This window comes from Tachyglossus aculeatus, chromosome 5 (genome assembly GCF_015852505.1).
Source record: "Tachyglossus aculeatus isolate mTacAcu1 chromosome 5, mTacAcu1.pri, whole genome shotgun sequence".
NCBI classification, from domain to species: Eukaryota; Metazoa; Chordata; class Mammalia; order Monotremata; family Tachyglossidae; genus Tachyglossus; species Tachyglossus aculeatus.
This window is the reverse complement of record NC_052070.1, coordinates 12,673,687-12,696,661: the sequence shown is the minus strand read 5'-3', so window position 1 is coordinate 12,696,661 and position 22,975 is coordinate 12,673,687. Positions and strand designations below refer to the sequence as shown.

The 22,975-nt window shown below is 44.8% G+C and overlaps 1 protein-coding gene across 1 annotated transcript in view; it reads left to right on the top strand.

Annotated features, from left to right (window-relative positions):
* Nucleotides 1-22,975, top strand: part of MYOM1 (myomesin 1) — a 215,926-nt gene that overhangs the window by 138,350 nt on the left and 54,601 nt on the right. The window contains exons 20-22 of the mRNA XM_038746922.1: nucleotides 3,329-3,455; nucleotides 6,797-6,981; nucleotides 19,923-20,037. Coding sequence (XP_038602850.1) covers nucleotides 3,329-3,455; nucleotides 6,797-6,981; nucleotides 19,923-20,037 — 427 coding nt within the window. The remainder of the gene's footprint in view (nucleotides 1-3,328; nucleotides 3,456-6,796; nucleotides 6,982-19,922; nucleotides 20,038-22,975) is intronic.

Genomic DNA, 22,975 nt, shown 5'->3' with positions numbered 1-22,975 from the left:
GCCTCCTGGAGGAGGTGAGCTCTCAGTAGGGCCTGAGAGCCTTACTTACTATGTGCAGACCACTGTACTAAGCACTTGGAAGAGTACAATACAACACAATTTGCAGACGAGTCCCCTGCCCATGATGAGCAAACAGTCTAGAGGGGGAGACAGAGATTAATGTGAATAAATAGTGAATAATTGAATTAATCTAGTTCTTCTTGTGCAGGTGATAGAGCACACAGGTTTACCTTTTTAGGTTGATGGTTTAAAGGATAATTTACATTTACCTGCCTCTAGAATAGGTTTTCTTGGTTTGTGGTTCACTTTTGTTTCCCAGCAATGTTTCCATTGACAAACTTCATAAATTATGAATTCCTCCATGAGCAGGGTCTGTGACTAATTCCCACGTGTATACTGTTTCCCAGTTATTAGTACAATAATCTGCGTACAATAATAGCTTAATACGTATTACTACTACTACTATTACTACTACTAGTACTACCATTTCATAACATAGAAATAAGTCAAATGTCAACTTTTGTATTGATAAAGAAAGTCATAAAATTTATTACTTAGTTATTTTGGTCTTTATTGGAAAGAGCCCAGGCCTGGAAATCAGAGGATCAGGATTCTTAATCTGGCTCCTCCACTGGCCTGCTGCAAACTTGGACAATCGATCTATCACATTTGTTGAGCACTTCCTATGTGCAGAACACTGTACTAAGCGCTTGGTTCAGTGGAAAGAACACGGGCTTTGGAATAAGAGGTCACGGGTTCAACTCCCGGCTCCGCCACTTGTCAGCTGTGTGACTTTGGGCAAGTCACTTCACTTCTCTGTGCCTCAGTTACCTCATCTGTAAAATGGGGATTAAGACTGTGAGCCCTCCGTGGGACAACCTGATCACCTTGTAACCTCCCCAGTGCTTAGAGCAGTGCCTTGCACATAGTAAGCGCTTAATAAATAAATTATTATTATTATTAGAACAGCAGCATGGCTTAGAGAAGCAGCATGGCTTAGTGGAAAGAGCATGGGCTCGAGAGTCAGAAGTCATGGGTTCTAATCCCAGTTCCACCACTTGTCAGCTGTGTGACTTTGGGCAAGTCACTTCACTTCTCTGTGCCTTAGTTACCTCATCTGTAAAATGGGGATTAAGACTGTGAGCCCCATGTGGGACAACCTGATTACCTTGTATCTACCCCAGAGTTTAGAACATAGTAAGCTCTTAACAAATACCATTATTATTCTGTCATAATAATGATAGCATTTATTAAGCACTTACTATGTGCAAAGCACTGTTCTAAGCGCTGGGGAGGTTACAAGGTGATCAGGTTGTCCCATGGGGGCCTCACAGTCTTAATCCCCATTTTACAGATGAGGGAACTGAGGCACAGAGAAGTTAAGTGACTTGCCCAAAGTCACACAGCTGACAGTTGGCGGAGCTGGGATTTGAACCCATGACCTCTGACTCCAAAGCCCAGGCTCTTTCCATTGAGCCACGGTGCTTTGAGCACTTACTGTGTGCAGAGCACTGTACTAAGTGCTAGGGAAGTACAAGTTAGCAACATATAGAGACGGTCCCTACCCGACAGCGGGTTCACAGTCTGGAAGGGGGAGACAGACAACAAAACAAAACATATTAACAAAATAAAATAAATAGAATAAATATGTACAAGTAAAATAGAGTAATAAATATGTACAAACATATATACTATTATTATTATTGCAATATAACAGACACCTTCTCTGCCGACAATGAGTTTACAGTCTTGCAGACAAGTCACTTTACTTCTCTGTGCCTTAGTTACCTCATCTGTAAAATGGGGATTAAGACTGTGAGCCCCATGTGGGAAAACCTGATTACCTTGTATTTACCCCAGAGCTTAGAACATAGTAAGCTCTTAACTGGGGTAGACACAAGATAACCAAGTTGTCCCACATGGGGCTCACAGTCTTAACCCCCATTTTACAGATGAGGTAACTGAAGCACAGAGAAGTTAAGTGATTTGCCCAAAGTCACACAGCTGATAAGTGGCAGAGCCGGGCTTAGAACCCACGATCTCTTACTCCCAAGCCCCTGATCTTTACACTAAACCAAGCTGCCTCTTCCAACCTGGCTCCTCTACATGTCTGCTGTGTGACCTGGGGAAAGTCACTTCACTTTTCTGTGCCTCAGTTCCCTCATCTGTAAAATGAGGATTAAGACTGCTAACCCCATGTGGGATAGGGACTGTGTCCAACCTGATTATTTGGTATCTACCCCAGCGCTTAGAACAGTTCTTGGTACACAGCAAGCACTTAACAAGTCTTGCTCGTCTTATGCGGTCTAGTCATCTCAGACCCATAGCGACGCCATGGACACAGCTCCCCAAGAAAGCCCCACCTCCATCTGCAATTGCAGTGGATCCAGAGAGTTTTCTGGGTAAAAATCCAGAAGTGGTTGCCCATCGCCTCCTTCCACACAGTCAACTTGAGTCTCCGCCCTCGACTCCCGTGCCGCTGCTGCCCAGCACAGTTGAGTTTTGACTTGTAGCAGATTGCCTGCCACTCACTAGCCACTGGCCAAGCTACGGATGGAATGGGTAGGCCTCAGCTTCACTTTCCCTCCTGTAGTCAAGATGGGTGCGACCCTGAGAGGGGAGCTTAACAAGCACTCCAGTGGCTACCGGTCAACCTACGCATCAAGCAAAAACTCCTCAGTCTCGGCTTCAAGGCTGTCCATCCCCTCGCCCCCTCCTACCTCACCTCCCTTCTCTCCTTCTCCAGCCCAGCCCGCACCCTCCACTCCTCTGCCACCGCTAACCTCCTCACTGGGCCTCTTTCTTGCCCGTCCCGCCATCGACCCCCGGCCCACGTCCTCCCCCGGGCCTGGAATGCCCTCCCTCCGCACATCCGCCAAGCTAGCTCTCTTCCTCCCTTCAAAGCCCTACTGAGAGCTCACCTCCTCCAGGAGGCCTTCCCAGACTGAGCCCCCTTTTTCCTCTCCTCCTTCCCATCCCCCCCACCCTACCTCCTTCCCCTCCCCACAGCACCTGTATATAGGTTTGTACAGATTTATTACTCTATTTATTTTACTTGTACATATTTACTATTCTATTTATTTTGTTAATGATGTGCATCTAGCTTACTTCTATTTATTCTGATGACACCTGTCCACATGTTTTGTTCTGTTGTCTGTCTCCCCCTTCTAGACTGTGAGCCTGTTGTTGGGTAGGGACCATCTTTATAAGCTGCCAACTTGTACTTCCCAAGCACTTCGTACAGTGCTCTGCACAAAGTAAGCGCTCAATAAATACGAATGAATGAATGAATAATAATGATAACAATATCCTTTTCTCACCTTTGCAGATTAGCAATCTGAAGGAAAATATGGTCTACCAGTTCCAAGTGGCAGGTGTTAACATCGCTGGCCTGGGAGCCTTTTCTGCAGTCAGCGAGTCATTCAAGTGTGAACAATGGACCATTTCTGTACCAGGTAATGAATAATAATAATAATAATAATAATGGCATTTATTAAGCGCTTACTATGTGCCGAGCACTGTTCTAAGCACTGGGGGGATACAAGGTAATCAGGTAATGTAGGCAGGACTGACAAGGATATGTCTCTCACTGCGGCCCCGCTCAGCCCCATCCAACAGGACCTTGGCCTCCAGCCGAGAGGATACTGGGGACTGGGAAAACAGCATGGCTTAGTGGATAGACCATGGTCCTTGGAGTCAGAATAATAATAATAATAATGATGGTATTTGTTAAGTGCTTACTATGTGCAAAGCACTGTTCTAAGCGCTGGGGAGGTTACAAGGTGATCAGGTTGTCCCCCGGGGAGCTCACAGTTTTAATCCCCATTTTACAGATATGGTCACTGAGGCACAGAGAAGTTAAGTGACTTGTCCAAAGTCACACAGCTGACAGTTGGTGGAGCCGGGATTTGAACCCATGACCTCTGACTCCAAAGCCCGGGCTCTTTCCACTGAGCCATGCTGCTTCTCCAACCCAGAAGGTCATGGGTTATAATTCCCACTCCAACACTTGTCTGCTGTGTGATCTTGGGCAAGTCACTTCACTTCCCTGGGCCTCAGTTCCCTCATCTGTACGATGGGGATAAGAAGGTAGGCCCCATGTGGGACAGGGACTCTGTCCAACCTGATTAATTTGTATCTAATCCAGTGATAAGAACAGTGTTGGGCTCATAGTAAACACTTAACAAGTTCCATAATTATACCGTGAGCCCCATATGGGACAGGGACTAGTGTCCAACGTGATTTACTTGTATGTATTTCAGCGTTTAATACAGTGCCTGACACCTATTAAGCATTTAACAAATACTACAATCATCATTATTGCCCAGTGCAAAGCATCGATAGAAGCAACTTGGCCTAGTGGAAAAAGCATGGAAGTTGGAGGACCTGTGTTCTAATTCTAGCCCTGCCACTTGTCTGCAGTGTGACCTTGGCCAAGTCACTTAACTTCTCTGTTTCTCAATTCCCTCATCCGTAAAACAGGTATTGATACTGTGAGCCTCAAATGGAACATAATAATTGTAATGATGGTATTTGTTAAGTGCTTACTATGTGCAAAGCACTGTTCTAAGTGCTGGGGGGGATACAAGGTGATCAGGTTGTCCCACGTAGGGCTCACAGTCTTAATCCCCATTTTACAGATGAGGGAACTGAGGCACAGAGAAGTTAAGTGACTTGCCCAAAGTCACACAGCTGACAGTTGGCAGAGTCGGGATTTGAACCCACTACCTCTGACTCCAAAGCCCGGGCTCTTTCCACTGAGCCACGCTGCTTCAACATGGACTGTGTCTGACCTGGTTAGCTTGTATCTACCCCAGGGCTTAGTGCAGCACCTGGCATATAGGAAGCAATTAACAAAAACCATTAAAAACTAAACAACTCTAGGGGTCAGAAAGATGTAGGCTCTGAATATGGGACACAGGGAGATTCCACTAATGATGCAGTTGCCAGGCTTGGGAAAATGGTGATGCTATCAAGAATGATGGGGTAGGTAGGAGGGGGAGAGGATTTGGGGGGAAAGATGACATTTCTGTCTGTCTACATTTATGGAAACACTCCATCACTTTGTACCTTCCTACCTCACCTTGCTTCTCTCCTACAACCCAGCCCGTAATAATAATAATAATAATAATAATAATAATAATAATAATAATAATAATGGCATTTATTAAGCACTTACTATGTGCAAAGCACATAGTACACTTCGCTCCTCTGGCGCCAACCTTCTTACTGTGCCCCAATCTCACCTGTCCCGCTGCCGACCCCTGGCCCACGTCCTGCCTCTGTCCCGGTATGCCCTCCCTCCCCAAATAATAATAATGATGGTTTTTGTTCAGCGCTTCCTATGTGCAAAGCACTGTTCTAGGCGATACAGGGGGATACAGGGTGATCAGGTTGTCCCACGGGGGACTCACAATCTTAATCCCCATCTTGCAGATGAGGGAACTGAGGCCCAGAGAAGTGAAGTGACTTGCCCAAAGTCACACAGCTGACAAGTAGCGGAGCCGGGATTTGAACCCATGACCTCTGACTCCAAAGCCCGGGCTCTTTCCACTGAGCCACGCTGTGATTTGACAGACAATGACTCTCCCCGCCTTCAAAGCCTTACTGGAGGCCCATCTCCTCCAAGAGGCCTTCCCAAACTAAGCCCCGCTTTTCCTCATCTCCCACTCCCTTCTGCGTCACCCTGACTTGCTCCCTTCACTCTCCCAGTCCCACAGTACCTACGCACATATTTGTCATTTTATTTCTTTGAATTGATGTCTGTCTTCCCCATCGAGACTGTGAGCTTGTTGTGGGCAGGGAATGTCACTGCTCATTCTTGTATTGTACCTTCCCAAGCCCTTAGTACACACAAGGAAAGGACACATCAGGAGCCTGAAGGAGGATGAAAGGTGTGAAAGACCTTCAGCTCGTAAACATTCATTCAATCATATTTATTGAGCGTTTACTGTGTGCAGAGCACTGTACTAATCAATCAATCAATTGTATTTATTGAGCGCTTACTGTTCGCAGAGCACTGAGCACTTGGGAAGTACAAGTTGGCAACATATAGAGACGGTCCCTACCCAACAACAGGCTCACAGTCTAGAAGAGGGAGACAGACAACAAAACAACACATGTGGGCATTCATTCATTCATTCAATCGTATTTATTGAGTGCTTACTGTGTGTAGAGCACAGTACTAATCAATCAATCAATCATATTTATTGAGCGCTTACTGTTCGCAGAGCACTCAGCACTTGGGACATACAAGTTGGCAACATATAGAGACGGTCCCTATCCAACAACAGGCTCACAGTCTAGAAGGGGGAGACAGACAACAAAACAACACATGTGGGCATTCATTCATTCATTCAATCATATTTATTGAGCACTTACTGTGTGCAGAGCACTGGACTAAGCGCTTGGGAAGTACAAGTTGGCAACATATAGAGACGGTCCCTACCCAACAGTGGGCTCACAGTCTAGAAGGCAGGTGTCAAGTCATCAGAATAAATAGAAATAAAGCTAGGTGCACATCATTAACAAAACAATCATCACCTCCATACAGTGTAAAGCATAATTAGAAGCAAAGAGCCTGAGAGTCAGAGGACCTGAGTTCTGATTCCGACTCCACCACTCGTCTTGTCTGCTTGTGTGACCTTGAACAGATCACTTCCCTGAGCCTCAGTTTCCTCATTTGTACAATGAGTGAACTGTACAATGAGCGTGTACAGTACGCTTACTGTACACAGTAAGCGCTTAAGAAATCCGATCGAATGAAAGGATGGAATTCTTTGCTTTCCACCTCCAGGTCCTCCTCATGACCTGAAGTACAGTGAAGTCCGGAAAGACTCCATCGTTCTCCAGTGGAAGTCACCCGTTCACTCGGGCCGCAGCCCTGTGACTGGTTTCTATGTCGACGTGAAGGAGGCAAAAGCTAACGAGGACAAATGGCGAGGAGTCAACGAGAAGCCCATTAAGCACAAATATCTCAAGGTAAAAGCAGCAACAAAAAAATCAGTGCCAATGCCTAAAGCCAAAAACGTGTGGGAGCATCGCCAACAGGGATCCGTGGAAAGCCAGCCAAAAAAAAAAAAATAAGAGAAATGCAACAAAATCCTTTGGTTTTAACAGTTCCTTTTACTCCTCACAGTCTTTTCGTTTAGAGCGTCTCTCAAAGAGCATTTACTAAATGATCAAACAAGCTGGAAGACAATGTACCTTGTACTAATGATGTGCGTATATCTATAAATCTATTTATATTGTTGCTAGTGATGCCAGTCTATTGTTTTGTTTTGTTGTCTGTCTCCCCCCTTCTAATAATAATAATAATAATGATAGCATTTATTAAGCACTTGCTAGGTGCAAAGCACTGTTCTAATCACTGGGGAGGCTACAGGGTGATCAGGTTGTCCCAAGGGGGGCTCCCGGTCTTCATCCCCATTTTACAGATGAGGTAACTGAGGCACAGAGAAGTTAAGTGACATGCCCAAAGTCACACAGCTGACAATTGGCAGAGCTGGGATTTGAACCCATGACCTCTGACTCCAAAGCCCCTGCTCTTTCCACGCTGCTTCACAGTCTTCTAGACTGTGAGCCCGTTACTGGGTAGGGATTGTCTCTGTTGCCGAATTGTACTTTCCAAACACTTAGTACAGTGCTCTGCACACAGTAAGCGCTCAATAAATACGATTGAATAAATGAATGAATTTCAATAATGTTTTGTAATTCATTCATTCAATCGTATTTATTGAGCGCTTACTGTGTGTAGAGCACTGGACTAATAATAATGGTATTTGTTAAGCACTTACTATGTGCAAAGCACTGTTTAAGCACTGGGGGATACAAGGTAATCAGGTTGTCCCACGTGGGGCTCACAGTCTTAATCCCCGTTTTATAGATGAGGGAACTGAGGCCCAGAGAAGTTAAGTGACTTGCCCAAAATCACACAGCCGACAATTTGTGGAGTCAGGATTTGAACCCTTGACCTCTGACTCCAAAGCCCAGGCTCTTTCCACTGAGCCATGCTGCTTCTTCTGCTTCTGCTTCATGTGCCCACAAACGTTTCTGAAAGGACAGATAAATAATATCCAGTTGCTAACAACCACTTTTGTATTGGTTGTTAGTATGTTTGGTTTTGTTCTCTGTCTCCCCCTTTTAGACTGTGAGCCCACTGTTGGGTAGGGACTGTCTCTATATGTTGCCAACTTGTACTTCCCAAGCGCTTAGTACAGTGCTCTGCACACAGTAAGCACTCAATAAATACGATTGATTGATTGATTGATTGTCTGGCTTCTTAGGGTGCTTTAGGACAGAGAATCATTATGGAAGTCAGGACACAGCAGGAAATGGCAGGGAGTGACTTAAACAGCAAGCTAACAATCACAGACCGTGCAAGATACTCAGGTTAAATGCCGATAAGTGTTTGATACCACTGGAGGAATGGAAAGGAAGCTCTTACTTAGACTGCAAGCCCCATGTGGGGAGGAACTGTATCATCAATCATATTTATTGAGCGCTTACTATGTGCAGAGCACTGTACTAAGTGCTGTATCCAACCTAGTTATCTTTACCCCAGCGCTTGGTACAGTGCTTGGCACACAATAAGCATTTCAGAAGCACCATACAAAACAAAATTTTAAAATGAGCTTCTTCTAAGGGGAAAGGAATAGAATCCCCACTCTCTCAATCCATTGGATGTGCGGCACACAGCTTAGTAATAATAATACTACCAATTATGGTATTTGTTAGGCACTTATTATGTGTCAAGCACTGTGCTAAGCTCAGGGCTAGATTGATAAAGTTGTGCCCAGTCTCTATCCCCCATGGGGCTCCCGACTAAGTGGGATTTTATCCCCATTTCACAGATCGGGTAACTGAGACAAAATTAAAGTGACTTGCCCTAGGTTATCCAGCAGGCACGTGGCAGGGCTGGGATTAAAATTAGGTCACAATAACAGCATGGCCTAGTGACTAGAGCATGGGCCTGGAAGCTAAAAAGACCTGGATTCTATTCACTTCTCTGCCACTATCTGTGGTGTGACCTTGAACAAGTCACTTAACTTCTCTGTTCCTCCGTTACCTCATCTGTAAAATGGGGATTATGCCTGTAAACCCCCTGTGGGACAGGGGCTGTGTCCAACCCAATATGCTTCTATCCCTCCCAGGGTTTAGCACCGTGCCTGATGAACATATTTTCCAACGGAAAAATAAAACCAAAGAGGCAGATTTTGGTCTAGGCACTTGGGAGCATATAATAGAAAAGTGAACATGTGAGCCTCACATGGGACAACCTGATCACCTTGTATCTACCCCAGAGCTTAGAACAGTGCTTGGCACATAGTAAGCATGTAACAAATACTATTATTATTATTATTATTATTATTATTATTATTATTATTATTATTATTATTATTATGAACAGACACATTCCCTGCCCGCAGTGAGCTTCGGTGAAAAGTATCATTGGTCCAAGTGCTCAGAGTTTGGAGCAGTGTTTTTGTTGTTGCTGTTGCCATTTTATGGTATTGGTGAAGTACTTACTATGTGTCAAACACTGTTCTAAGCGCTGGAGAAGATACAAGTTAATCGGTTCAGACATAGTCCCTGTCCCACATGGGACTAGATATCACAGTCTAGATCATCAATCGTATTTATTGAGCGCTTACTATGTGCAGAGCACTGTACTAAGCGCTTGAGAAGTACAAATTGGCAACATATAGAGACAGTCCCTACCCAACAGTGGGCTCACAGTCTAAAAGATAGGAGGGAGAACAGGTATTGAATCCCCATTTTACAGAGGAGGTAACTAAGGTACAGAGAGTTTAAAGTGACTTGCCCAAGGTCACACAGAGGCAAGTGGCAGAGCCGGGATTAAAACCAGGTCCTTTTAACTTCCAGGCCCATGCTCTAGTCACTAGGCCATGCTGTTATCGTGACTTAATTCGAATCCCAGCCCTGCCACTTGCCTGCTGGATAACCTAGGGCAAGTCATTTTAATTTTGTGTGTCTCAGTTGCCCGATCTGTGAAATGGGGATAAAATCCTACTTAGTTGGGAGCCCCATGAGGGATAGAGACTGGGCACAACTTTATTAACTTATATCCAGGAGGCCTTCCCAGACTGAGCCCCTTCCTTCCTCTCTCCCTCTCCATCCCCCCCATCTTACCTCCTTCCCTTCCCCACAGCACCTGTATATATGTATATATGTTTGTACATATTTATTACTCTATTTATTTATTTATTTTACTTGTACATATCTATTCTATTTATTTTATTTTGTTAGTATGTTTGGTTTTGTTCTCTGTCTCCCCCTTTTAGACTGTGAGCCCACTGTTGGGTAGGGACTGTCTCTATATGTTGCCAATTTGTACTTCCCAAGCGCTTAGTACAGTGCTCTGCACACAGTAAGCGCTCAATAAATACGATTGATGATGATGCTCTATCCACTGAGCTCTACTGCCTTTCCTTCTCCACCTTCTCCGGGGGAAGGTCGGAGTTAAGAATTAGTCTGTCCATTCAACAGGGAGAAACTCCAAGAACTTGGTGGAAAGAGCACAGGTTTGGGAGTCAGAGGTCATGGGTTCTAATCCCGCCTCTGCCACTTATCCGCTGTGTGACTTTGGCAAGTCACTTAACTTCTCTGTGCCTCAGTTACCTCATCTGCAAAATAGGGATTGAGACTGTGAGCCCCACGTGGGACAACCTGATTACCCTGTATCTACCTCAGTGCTTAGAACAGTGCTTGGCACATAATAAGCAGCGTGGCTCAGTGGAAAGAGCACGGGCTTTGAAGTCAGAGGTCATGGGTTCAAATCCCGGCTCCGCCAATTGTCAGCTATGTGACTTTGGGCAAGTCACTTAACTTCTCTGGGCCTCAGTTACCTCATCTGCAAAATGGGGATTAAGACTGTGAGCAGCCCCCCGTGGGACAACCTGATCACCTTGTAACCTCCCCAGTGCTCAGAACAGTGCTTTGCACATAGTAAGCGCTTAATAAATGCCATTATTATTAGTAGTAAGTGCTCAACAAATACCATTATTACTATTATAGCGTTTGGGCAATATATTGGAAGAGAATTAGGAGGAAAATCCAGGTCTTCTAGAATTTTACTCTTGTCTTTAATCCATTGTTTTGGTAGAGGAGGCCCGGGGGTTTCCCTACTGCCTGTCCTTTTCACCTGACCTTTCTCCTGGGTAGGGACCGTCACTATCTGTTGCCAACTTGTACTTCCCAAGCGTTTAGTACAGTGCTCTGCACACAGTAAGCGCTCAATAAATACGATGGAATGAATGATTGAACTGGTGTGAGCCCTCAAAGATGAATGCTAGACTGTAAGCTTGTTATGGGATAGGAATATGTCTGTTTATTGTTGTAATGTACTCTCCCAAGGACTTAGTAGAGTGCTCTGCCCACAATAAGTGCTCAGTGAATGCAAACTGAATGAATCAATGAATGAATGAAGGATGCTACCCCATCTTCCTCTTCACCCTCACCCTGGTTCTCATCCTTTGAAGCAGCGTGGCTCAGTGGAAAGAGCCCGGGCTATGGAGTCAGAGGTCAAGGGTTCAAATCCCGGCTCTGCCAACTGTCAGCTGTGTGACTTTGGGCAAGTCACTTCACTTCTCTGAGCCTCAGTTACCTCATCTGGAAAATGGGGATTAAGACTGTGAGCCCCCCCGTGGGACAACCTGAACACCTTGTAACCTCTCCAGCGTTTAGAACAGTGCTTTGCACATAGTAAGCGCTTAACAAATACCATCATTACAATTATCATGTTCCATTTGAGGCTCACAGTCTTAATCCCCATTTTACAGATGAGGGAACTGAGACACAGAGAAGTGAAGGGACTTGGCCAAGGTCACACTGCAGACAAGTGGCAGAGCTGGAATTAGAACACAGGTCCTCCAACTTCCATGCTTTTTCCACTAGGCCACGTTGTTTCTATCGATGCTTTGCACTGGGCAATAATGATAATTGTAGTATTTGTTAAATGCTTACTAGGTGTCAGGCACTGTACTAAGCACATCTACATAACATATAAGTGAGTGGTGTGCAGCTGAGACTCCATCTGTGAGTCAGATTTCTGTAACCCAGCCAAGAAAGCAGCATGGCTCAGTGGAAAGAGCACGGGCTTTGGAGTCAGAGGTCATGGGTTCAAATCCCGGCTCTGCCAATTGTCAGCTGTGTGACTTTGGGCAAGTCACTTCACTTCTCTGGGCCTCAGTTACCTCATCTGGAAAATGGGGATTAAGACTGTGAGCCCCCTGTGGGACAACCTGATCACCTTGTAACCTCTCCAGTGCTTAGAACAGTGCTTTGCACATAGTTAATAAATGCTATCATTATTATTATTATTATCCTTGCCATTCACACGCTTAAAAGGTGAGGAACCCTGGTGTGGTGGAGCAGAGACCGAGCCTAGAAGTCAGAAGGTCATGGGTTCTAATCCCAGCTCCGGCACTTGTCTGCTGTGTGAGCTTGGGCAAGTCACTTCACTTCTCTGGGCCTCAGTTCCCTTATCTGTAAAATGGGGATTGAGGCTGTGAGCCCCACATGGGACGGGGACTGTGTGCAAAACCGATTTGCTTGTAGCCACCCCAGCACTTAGTACAGTGCCTGGCACATAGTAAGTTTTTAACAAATACCATTATTATTATAATTATTATCATTAAACCATGACCCTTAACAGTGTCTGGCACATAGTAAGTGCTCAACAAATACCATTATTATTATTATTATTATTAACTCATGACCTAATCATGGCTCTATCCTCCTTGGGTATGGTCACTTCCAAGTGGGACCCGAAGATTTATCCTCTGGCCAAAAATCTAGGGAGGAACTGCCCGTAGCATACATCCAACCATTCTGGATTCATGTCCCATCTCACCACCAGATTTTCCTTCCCTCTGCACCACTAGACCCTTGAGTCCACACCCAAGTATTCAGCAAATAAGAGTAACACTTTTCCTATTTCTTATCCCCTGAATGACTGTTTCTCCTCTTCCCGCCCCAGGCACCCTAAATAAGCTTCTTTGAATGTCTTCCAATCCAGGATATATAATAATAATAATTGTGGCATTTTTCAAGCACTTAGCATGTGCCAAGAACTGTTCTATGCCCTGGGGTAGATACAAGATATTAGGGTTGAACACAGTCCCTGTCCCACATAGGGCTCACAGTCTTAATCCCCAATTTACAGATGAGGGAATTGAGGCCCAGAGGAGTGAAGTGACTTGTCCAAGGTCACAGAGCAGATGAGTGTCAAAGCCTGGATTAGAACCCCGGTCCTTCTGTCTCCCAGGCCTGGGCTCTATCCACTAGACCACCTAGTAGGTCATTTCTTCTGACCCAGATTGGCAGCATCAATGAATAGTTTTGATGTTGTACACGTGAGTGCAATAGCACCATGTAGAGGGAGATCAATCAATCAATCATATTTATTGAGCGCTTACTGTGTGCAGAGCACTGTAGTAAGCGCTTGGGAAGTACAAGCTGGCAACATATAGAGACAGTCCCTACCCAACAGTGGGCTCACAGTCTAGTAGGGGGAGACAGAGAACAAAACCAAACATACTAATAAAATAAATAGAATAGATAGGTACAAGTAAAATAGAGTAATAAATATGTACAAACATATATGTACAAACATATATACGTATATATATATGTATATATATATATATATATATATATATGGACAACATATGGAGATGTTGTTGATTGCATAGAGATTTCAGCCAAGAATGGATCTGGACTTCCTTAATAATAAAAATAATAATGATGGCATTTATTAAGTGCTTACTATGTGCAAAGCACTGTTCTAAGCGCTGGGGAGATTACAAGATGATCAGGTTGTCCCACGGGGGGCTCACAGTCTTCCTCCCCATTTTACAGATGAGGTAACTGAGGCCCAGAGAAGTGAAGTGACTTGCCCAAAGTCACACAGCTGACAATTGGCAGAGCCGGGATTTGAACTCAGGATCTCTGACTCCAAAGCCCGGGCTCTTTCCACTGAGCCACGCTGCTTCCTTGGCTGGGTTACAGAAATCTGACTCACAGACGGAGTCTCAGCCGCACACCACTCACTTATCATCATCAATCGTATTTATTGAGCGCTTACTATGTGCAGACCACTGTACTAAGCGCTTGGGAAGTACAAATTGGCAACATATAGAGACAGTCCCTACCCAACAGTGGGCTCACAGTCTAAAAGTCTTATATGTTATGTAGATGTGTCACGAGGCATGTGGTCTATTTTTCATCATATCAAGGAAAGAGATCAGCTCCCTTTGGTTAAGCAGTCTCACTGCACATAGTAAATCCAGATTTTCTTGTCTCGGACTCTAAGAACATTATTACTGTAGCTCGAGTTTTTGATAGTAACAAGGAAAGCGTTCAACTCCTTTTAACTATTGTGCTTGCTTGTGCAAAAGAAATCCAGATTTTCTTGCCTTCTTAGAACTACAATAGGCCAAGTCTAAGTATTTGTCCTGCACCTAGATTCAAGCTCCTTCATCCATTCGAAATAGACTCTAGTAAAATCCATGTAACACTAAACTATGTTGGATGGCTAACACTATATACAGTTTGAATGATGGGACTACACAGCAATTTCAAAATTTCTTTAAATTTGTGACTGTTGGGTAGGGACTGTCTCTATATGTTGCCAATTTGTACTTCCCAAGCGCTTAGTACAGTGCTCTGCACACAGTAAGCACTCAATAAATACGATTGATGATGATGATGATGATGACTATGGGTTTTAAAAGGACCCTTGAAGAGTTCCATTTCAGATCAAGTTTTGTTCCCCAGTTCTTTGCTGGGGAACATAACAGTGTCTGACACATCTATTTATTTTACTTGTACATATTTACTATTCTATTTCTTTTGTTAATGATGTGCATACAGCTATAATTCTATTTGTTCTGACGATTTTGACACCCGTCTACATGTTTTGTTTTGTTGTCTTTCCCCCATTTCTAGACTGTGAGCCCGTTGTTGGGTAGGGACCGTCTCTATACGTCACCAACTTGTACTTCCAAGCGCTTAATACAGTGCTCTGCACACAGTAAGCACTCAATAAATACAATTAGTGGAAAGAGCCTGGGCTTGGGAGTCAGAGGGAGTGGGTTCTAATCCCGGCTCCGCTACTTGTCTGCTGTGTGACTTTGGGCAAGTCACTTCACTTCTCTGGGCCTCAGTTACCTCATCTGTAAAATGGGGATGAGGACTGTGAGCCCATCATGGGACAACCTGATCACCTTGTATCTACCCCAGCACTTAGAACAGTGCTTGGCACGTAGTAAGCGCTTAACAAATACCAACATTATAATTATAATTATAATTATAATTATTATTATTATTAATGAATGAATATTGTAGATGCTTAACAAATACCATTATTAAGCATACATTAAAGGAGACTACTTTTTTTCCCCACTGGTATTTGTTAGGCGCTTACTATTTGCCAGGCAGTGTACTAACTGTTGGGGCAGAGCCGAGCTAGTCAGGTTGGACACAGTCCACGTCCCACATGGGGCACACTGTCTTAATCCCCATTGAACAGATGAGGTAACTGAGGCCCAGAAAAGTGAAGTGACTTGTCCAAGGTCACACAGCAGACAAGTGGTGGAACTGGAATTAGAACCCAGGTCCTCTGACTCCCAAGCTCTTTCTACTAGGCTGCCCTGCTTCACTTGAACATCCTTGCTTTAAGCTTGCTGTTCTTGCCAATAATTTTTTTGGATGTTTTTGATCACACGTCACGCCTTGAGAAGAAGGATATTGGGTGCTGGATCCATTATTTCCCTCCCATCCCCACAGCACATAGATACATATCTGTATATATACCTGTCATTTATTTATTTATCCATTTATTTATAATAATAATAATTAATAATAATAATAATAATGGTATTTGTTAAATGCTGAACTATGTGCCAGGCACTTTACTAAGTGCTGGGGTGGATACAAGCAAATCGTGTTGGACAAAGTCTCTGTCCCATGCGGGGCTCACAGTCTCAATCCCCATTTTACAGATGAGGTAACTGAGACCCAGAGAAGTGAAGTGATTTGCCCCAGGTCACACAGCAGACAAGTGGTGGAGCCGGGATTAGAACCCATGACCTTCTGACTCTCAGGCCTGTGTTCTATTCACTATGCCAAGCTCCTTGTCGTTTCTGTTAATGTCTGTCTCCCACTCTAGACTGTGAGCTCACTGTGGGCAGGGAATGTGTCTGTTTGTTATATTTTACTCTCCCAAGCGCTTAGTACAGTGCTTTGCACACAGTAAGTGCTCAATAAATATGATTGACTGACTGACTGAATGGATGAATGAATCCATTCTGACTGGCAGGGCTGGGCTCTATCCACTAGGCCAGGCCTAGAGAAGCAGCGTGGCTCAGTGGTAAGAGCACGGGCTTTGGAGCCAGAGGTCATGGGTTCGAATCCCAGCTCTGCCACGTCTGCTGTGTGACCTTGGGCAAGTCACTTAACTTCTCTAAGCCTCAGTTACCTCATCTGTAAAATGGAGATTGACTGTGAGCCCCACGTGGGACAACCTGATCGCTTTGTATTCCCCCAGCACTTAGAACAGTGCTTTGCACATAGTAAGTGCTTAACAAATGCCATTATCATCATCATCAAGGAGCTTGGGAGCTTGGGAGCCAGAGGTCATGGGTTCTAATCCCGCCTCCGCCACTTGTCAGCTGGGTGACTTTGGGCAAGTCACTTAACTTCTCTGGGCCTCAGTTACTTCAGCTGTAAAATGGGGATTAAAACTGTGGCCCCTCGTGGGACAACCTGATCACCTTGTATTCCCCCCACCCACAGCGCTTAGAACAGTGCTTTGCACATTCATTCATTCATTCAGTCATTTATTGAGCGCTTACTGTGTGCGGAGCACTGTACTAAGCGCTTGGGAAGTACAAATTGGCAACACACAGAGACGGTCCCTACCCAACAGTGGGCTCACAGTCTAGAAGGGGGAGACAGACAACGGAACAAAACATATTAACAAAATAAAATAAATAGAATAAATCTGTACAAGTAAAATAAATAAATAAATAGAGTAATAAATCTGTACAAACATATACAGGTGTGTGGGGAGGGGAAGGAGGTAAGGTGGGGGGGATGGCGAGGGGGAGGAGGGGGAGAGGAAGGAGGGGGCTCAGTCTGAGGCAAGCCCTTATTGTGTGTCAAGCACTGTTCCAAGGATTGGGGTAGATATAAAATAGAAAAACAGTGTTGCTTAGGGATAGAAAGGATGATAATAATTATAGATAGCTCACCTTACCTCCTTCCCTTCCCCACAGCACCTGTATATATGTATATATGTTTGTACATATTTATTACTCTATTTATTTATTTTACTTGTACGCATCTATTCTATTCATTTTATTTTGTTAGTATGTTTGGTTTTGTTCTCTGTCTCCCCCTTTTAGACTGTGAGCCCACTGTTGGGTAGGGACTGTCTCTATATGTTGCCAACTTGTACTTCCCAAGCGCTTAGTACAGTGCTCTGCACACAGCGCTCAATAAATACGATTGATTGATTGACTGATTGATTGATTGATTCCAGGGCCAGAGAGTCAGGGGGACCTGGGTTCCAACTCCAATTCCACCACTCGTCTACTGTGACTATGGGCCTGTCACTTCACTGTGTCTCGGTCATCTCATCTGTAAAATGGGGATAAGTCCGTGAGCCCCATGTGGGATACGGACCGTGTCCAACCTGATGAGCTTGTACTCATTCATTCATTCATTCAATTGCATTTATTGAGCACTTACCGTGTGCAGAGCACTGTACAAAGCGCTTGGGAAGTACCTACCTGAGACTCAGAACAGCTCCCGGCACATAGTAAGCGCCTAACAAATACCACTTTTAAAATAATAATAATAATGATGGCATTTGTTAAGCGCTTACTACGTGCAAAGCACTGCTCTAAGCGCTGGGGGGAGACAGGTTGATCACGATGTCCCCCGCGGGGCTCAGAGTCCTCATCCCCATTTTACAGATGAGGGAACCGAGGCTCAGAGAAGTTAAGTGACTTGCCCAAGGTCACACAGCAGACATGGGGGAGAGCCGGGATTAAGCGCTTAACAAATCATCATCAATCGCATTTATTGAGCGCTTACTGTGTGCAGAGCACTGTACTAAGTGCTTGGGAAGTACAAACTGGCAACATATAGAGACAGTCCCTACCCAACAGTGGGCTCACAGTCTAAAAGGGGGAATGCCATTATTATTATTATTATTATTTATGCCAGTCAGCTTCCCACAAGTAGGGAAAAATTCCCGGAATTACTGGGAGACGGATCAGGCAGGAAGCTGCTTCACCAGGTATCTAGGTATCTATCTTTTAGACTGTGAGCCCACTGTGGGGTAGGGACTGTCTCTATGTGTTGCCAATTTGTACTTCCCAAGTGCTTAGTACAGTGCTCTGCACATAGTAAGCGCTCAATAAATATAATTGATTTATCTAGGTGAGGAGTGATTGAAGTCCTGGCGTGCTCCATTCACGAGGCCACATTGCTTCCCGATTATGAAACGCCTAGGCCTTGGGTCTGGCTGTCAGGAGGAACAAACATTTTCACGGAAGTTAAAATCTGAGTCACGCTTCCAAATTTTTAGTTTAACATTCACTGAATCTTCAGTAGATTATAAACTCTTCAGTTGATTGTAAGATCCTCAGTAGATTTGAAGCTATAGAATTAGATTATATTCATTCATTCAATCATATTTATTCTAAAAATCATATTTTTCGACTGTGAGCCCACTGTTGGGTAGGGACTGTCTCTATAATAATAATAATGGCATTTATTAAGCGCTTACTATGTGCAGAGCACTGTTCTAAGCGCTGGGGAATTTACAAGGTGATCAGGTTGTCCCACGTGGGACTCACAGTCTTCATCCTCATTTTACAGATGAGGGAACTGAGGCCCAGAGAAGTTAAGTGACTTGCCCAAAGTCACACAGTTGACAAGTGGTGGAGCCGGGATTTGAACCCATGACCCCTGACTCCAAAGCCCGGGCTTTTTCCACTGAGCCACGCTGCTTCTCTAAGACTGTGAGCTCACTGTTGGGTAGGGACTGTCTCTATATGTTGCCAACTTGTACTTCCCAAGCGCTTAGTACAGTGCTCTGCACACAGTAAGCGCTCAATAAATATGATTGATTGATTGATTGAGCGTTTACTGTGTGCAGAGCACTGTACTAAGCGCTTGGGAGAGTACAGTACAACAATAAACAGACACATTCCCCACCCACAAAGAGCTTGGGCAGCGTTCGTGTCTACCGACTTCAACGTGCTCCCCCACGTGCTTAGTAAAGTGCTCAACAAAAGTAAGTACTAATGGGCCTGGAATTCAGAAGGTCATGGGTTCTAATCCCGCTCCGCCACTTGTCTGCTGTGTGACCTTGGGCCAGTCTCTTCACTTCTCTGGGCCTCAGTTCCCTCATCTATATAAAACGGGGATTGAGATTGTGAGCCCCCCACGTGGGACAGGGACTGTGTCCCACCCGATTAGCTTGTATCCACCCCAGCACTTAGTACAGTGCCCGGCGCAGAGTAAGCACTTAACGAATACCATAATTATCATTATCATTAAAAAACTGATTGATCGATGTCTACAATTAGTAGAGAAGCAGAGTGGCTCAGCGGAAGGAGCCCGGGCTTTGGAGTCAGAGGTCATGGGTTCGAATCCCAGCTCCACCACAAGTCTGCTGTGTGACTTTGGGCAAGTCACTTAACTTCTCTGAGCCTCAGTTACCTCATCTGTGAAAATGGGGATTAAGACTGTAAGCCCCACGTGGGACAACTTGATCACATTGCATCCCCCCAGCGCTTAGAACAGTGCTTTGCACATAGTAAGCACTTAACAAATGCCATCATTATTATTATTATTATTATTACGATATCCATCATCTTTTCCAGGTGCGAGGCCTGCAAGAGGGAGTGAGTTATGTGTTCCGGGTGCGAGCCACCAACCAAGTAGGAGTTGGAAAACCGTCGGACATCGTCGGCCCCGTGGTGGCCGAAACTCGACCAGGTTTGCTCGGTGGTTTGGTCTCTGCCGATTCATTTTGAAAACTCAGGCACACTAGATTATATTATTATAATCTAGCTATCTAGATTATTATTATAATCTAGCTATCTTACATAGCTAGCTAGCTATGTAAGGTCATTCAGAGAAGCAGTGTGGCTCAGTGGAAAGGGCACGGGCTTTGGAGTCAGAGGTCATGGGTTCAAATCCCGGCTCCAACACTAGTCAGCTGGGTGACTTTGGGCAAATCACTTCACTTCTCTGGGCCTCAGTTACCTCATCTGTAAAATGGGGATGAAGACTGTGAGCCCCCTGTGGGACAACCTGATCGTCTTGTAACCTCCCCAGCGCTTAGAACAGTGCTTTGCACATAGTAAGCGCTTAGTAAATGCCATTATTATTCTTATGAGAAGCAGTGTGGCTCAGTGGAAAGAGCCTGGGCTTGCTCTCTTCCTCCCTTCAAGGCCCTGCTGAGAGCTCACCTCCTTCAGGAGGCCTTCCCAGACTGAGCCCCTTCCTTCCTCTCCCCCTCGTACCCCTCTCCATCCCCCCCATCTTTCCTCCTTCCCTTCCCCATAGCACCTGCATATATGTATATATGTTTGTACATATTTATTACTCTATTTATTTATTTATTTATTTATTTATTTTACTTGTACATATCTATTCTATTTATTTTATTTTGTTAGTATGTTTGGTTTTGTTCTCTGTCTCCCCCTTTTAGACTGTGAGCCCAATGTTGGGTAGGGATTGTCTCTATATGTTGCCAATTTGTACTTCCCAAGCGCTTAGTACAGTGCTCTGCACATAGTAAGCGCTCAATAAATATGATTGATTGATTGATTGGAGTCAGAGGTCGTGGGTTTAAATCCCGGCTCCGCCACTTGTCAGCTGTGTGACTTTGGGCAGGTCACTTCACTTCTCTAGGCCTCAGGTCCTTCATTTGTAAAATGGGGATGAAGACTGTGAGCCCCTCGTGGGACAACCTGCTTACCTTGTATCTACCCCGGCGCTTAGAACAGTGCTTTGCACATAGTAAGCGCTTAACAAATACCATCATTATTATTATATTATTATTCAGGGCTGTCGTCAGTTGAGCTTCCTGGAATAACAAACACATTTGATTGGGGAAACGGCAGAAATGTGGACACGGGCCAGGTTTTTGAGGTTTTGGCTTGGAGCGCTTGTCTACCCTGAGCCAAACGCCCTGAAAAACAGCCTTCGCTTCATCTCACGGGGTGTCGGGCCATTGGCCGGGGCTCTGGTTGGACACAAGCCTTCATATGATATTTGTGGGCCATTTTCAGAGCACGCGATAGCGGCCAGGATAATCACCCTGGTCCAAACAGCTCCTGGGTTGAGACAAATATACCTAACAGGTTAACACAGCAGTCGGCCCATGAGGATGACAATCAATCAATCAATTGTATTTATTGAGCGCTTACTGTGAGATGGTCTCCTTTCTCAAGGTCACGGGGAGCCCTGGGCTAGATCATGAGACCATGAGGAGATGCCCTCTTTTAGACTGCGAGCCCACTGTTGGGTAGGGACTGTCTCTATATGTTGCCAATTTGTACTTCCCAAGCGCTTAGTACAGTGCTCTGCACATAGTAAGCGCTCAATAAATACCATTGATGATGTTGATGCCCTGGCACTCTGCAAATTCTACTCTTGAAGCCAATGGGGTTTAATAATAATAATAATGGCATTTATTAAGCGCTTACTATGTGCAAAGCACTGTCCTAAGCGCTGGGGAGGTTACAAGGTGATCAGGTTGTCCCACGTGGGGCTCACAGTCTTAATCCCCATTTTACAGATGAGGGAACTGAGGCACAGAGAAATTAAGTGACTTGCCCAAAGTCACACAGCTGACAATTGGCAGAGCCGGGATTCGAACCCATGACCTCTGACTCCAAAGCCCGGGCTCTTCCCGCTGAACCACGCTGCTCCCCAAGACAAGTGCTGTTTAATCAAAAGCACGGGGAAATGAGAGTCAGGAGACCTGGGTTCTGGTTCTGGCTCTACCACTTGCCTGTTGGGTGATCTTAGGAAAGTCACTTAACCGCTCTATAATAATAATAATAATAATAATAATAATAATAATAATGGCATTTATTAAGCGCTTACTATGTGCAAAGCACTGTTCTAAGCGCCAGAGAGGTTACAAGGTGATGAGGTTGTCCCATGGAGGGGTCACAGTCTTAATCCCCATTTTACAGATGAGGTAACTGAGGCCCAGAACTTCCTTGTCTGTAAAAGGGGGAGACATTACCTGTTCTCCCTCCCATTTAGACTGTGATCCTCATGGAGAAAAGAGACTCCATCTGATCTTGCACTTGGATTTGCTCCCTTTATTCACCCCTTTCCCAGCCCCACAGCACTTACATACCTATCAGTAACATTTCTTTATAGTAATGTCTGTCTCCCCTTTAGATTGTAAGCTCATTGTCGACAGAGAATGTGTCCACCAACTCTGTTATACTGTACGCTCCCAAGTGCTTTGTAATAATGATAACAATAATAATGGTATTTGTTAAGCGCTTACTACGTGCCAAGCACTATTCTAAGCGCTGGTAGATACAAGGTAATCAGGTTGACCCATGTGGGGCTCGCAGTCTTAATCCCCGTTTCACAGATGAGGTAACTGAGGCACGGAGAAGTTAAATGACTTGCCCAAAGTCACACAGCAGACAAGTGGCAGAGCCAGGATTAGACCACCATCCTCTGACTCCCAAGTCCCACTTGCCACTAGGCCATGCTGCTTCTCACTGCTCTGCACACAGTAATGGTTTAATAAATACCACTGATTGATTGATTCATCTGATTAAAATATACCTACATCAATCATTCATTCAATCATATTTATTGAGCGCTTACTGTGTGCAGAGCACTGTATTAAGCACTTGGGAAGTACAAGTTGGCAACATATAGAGACGGTCCCTAC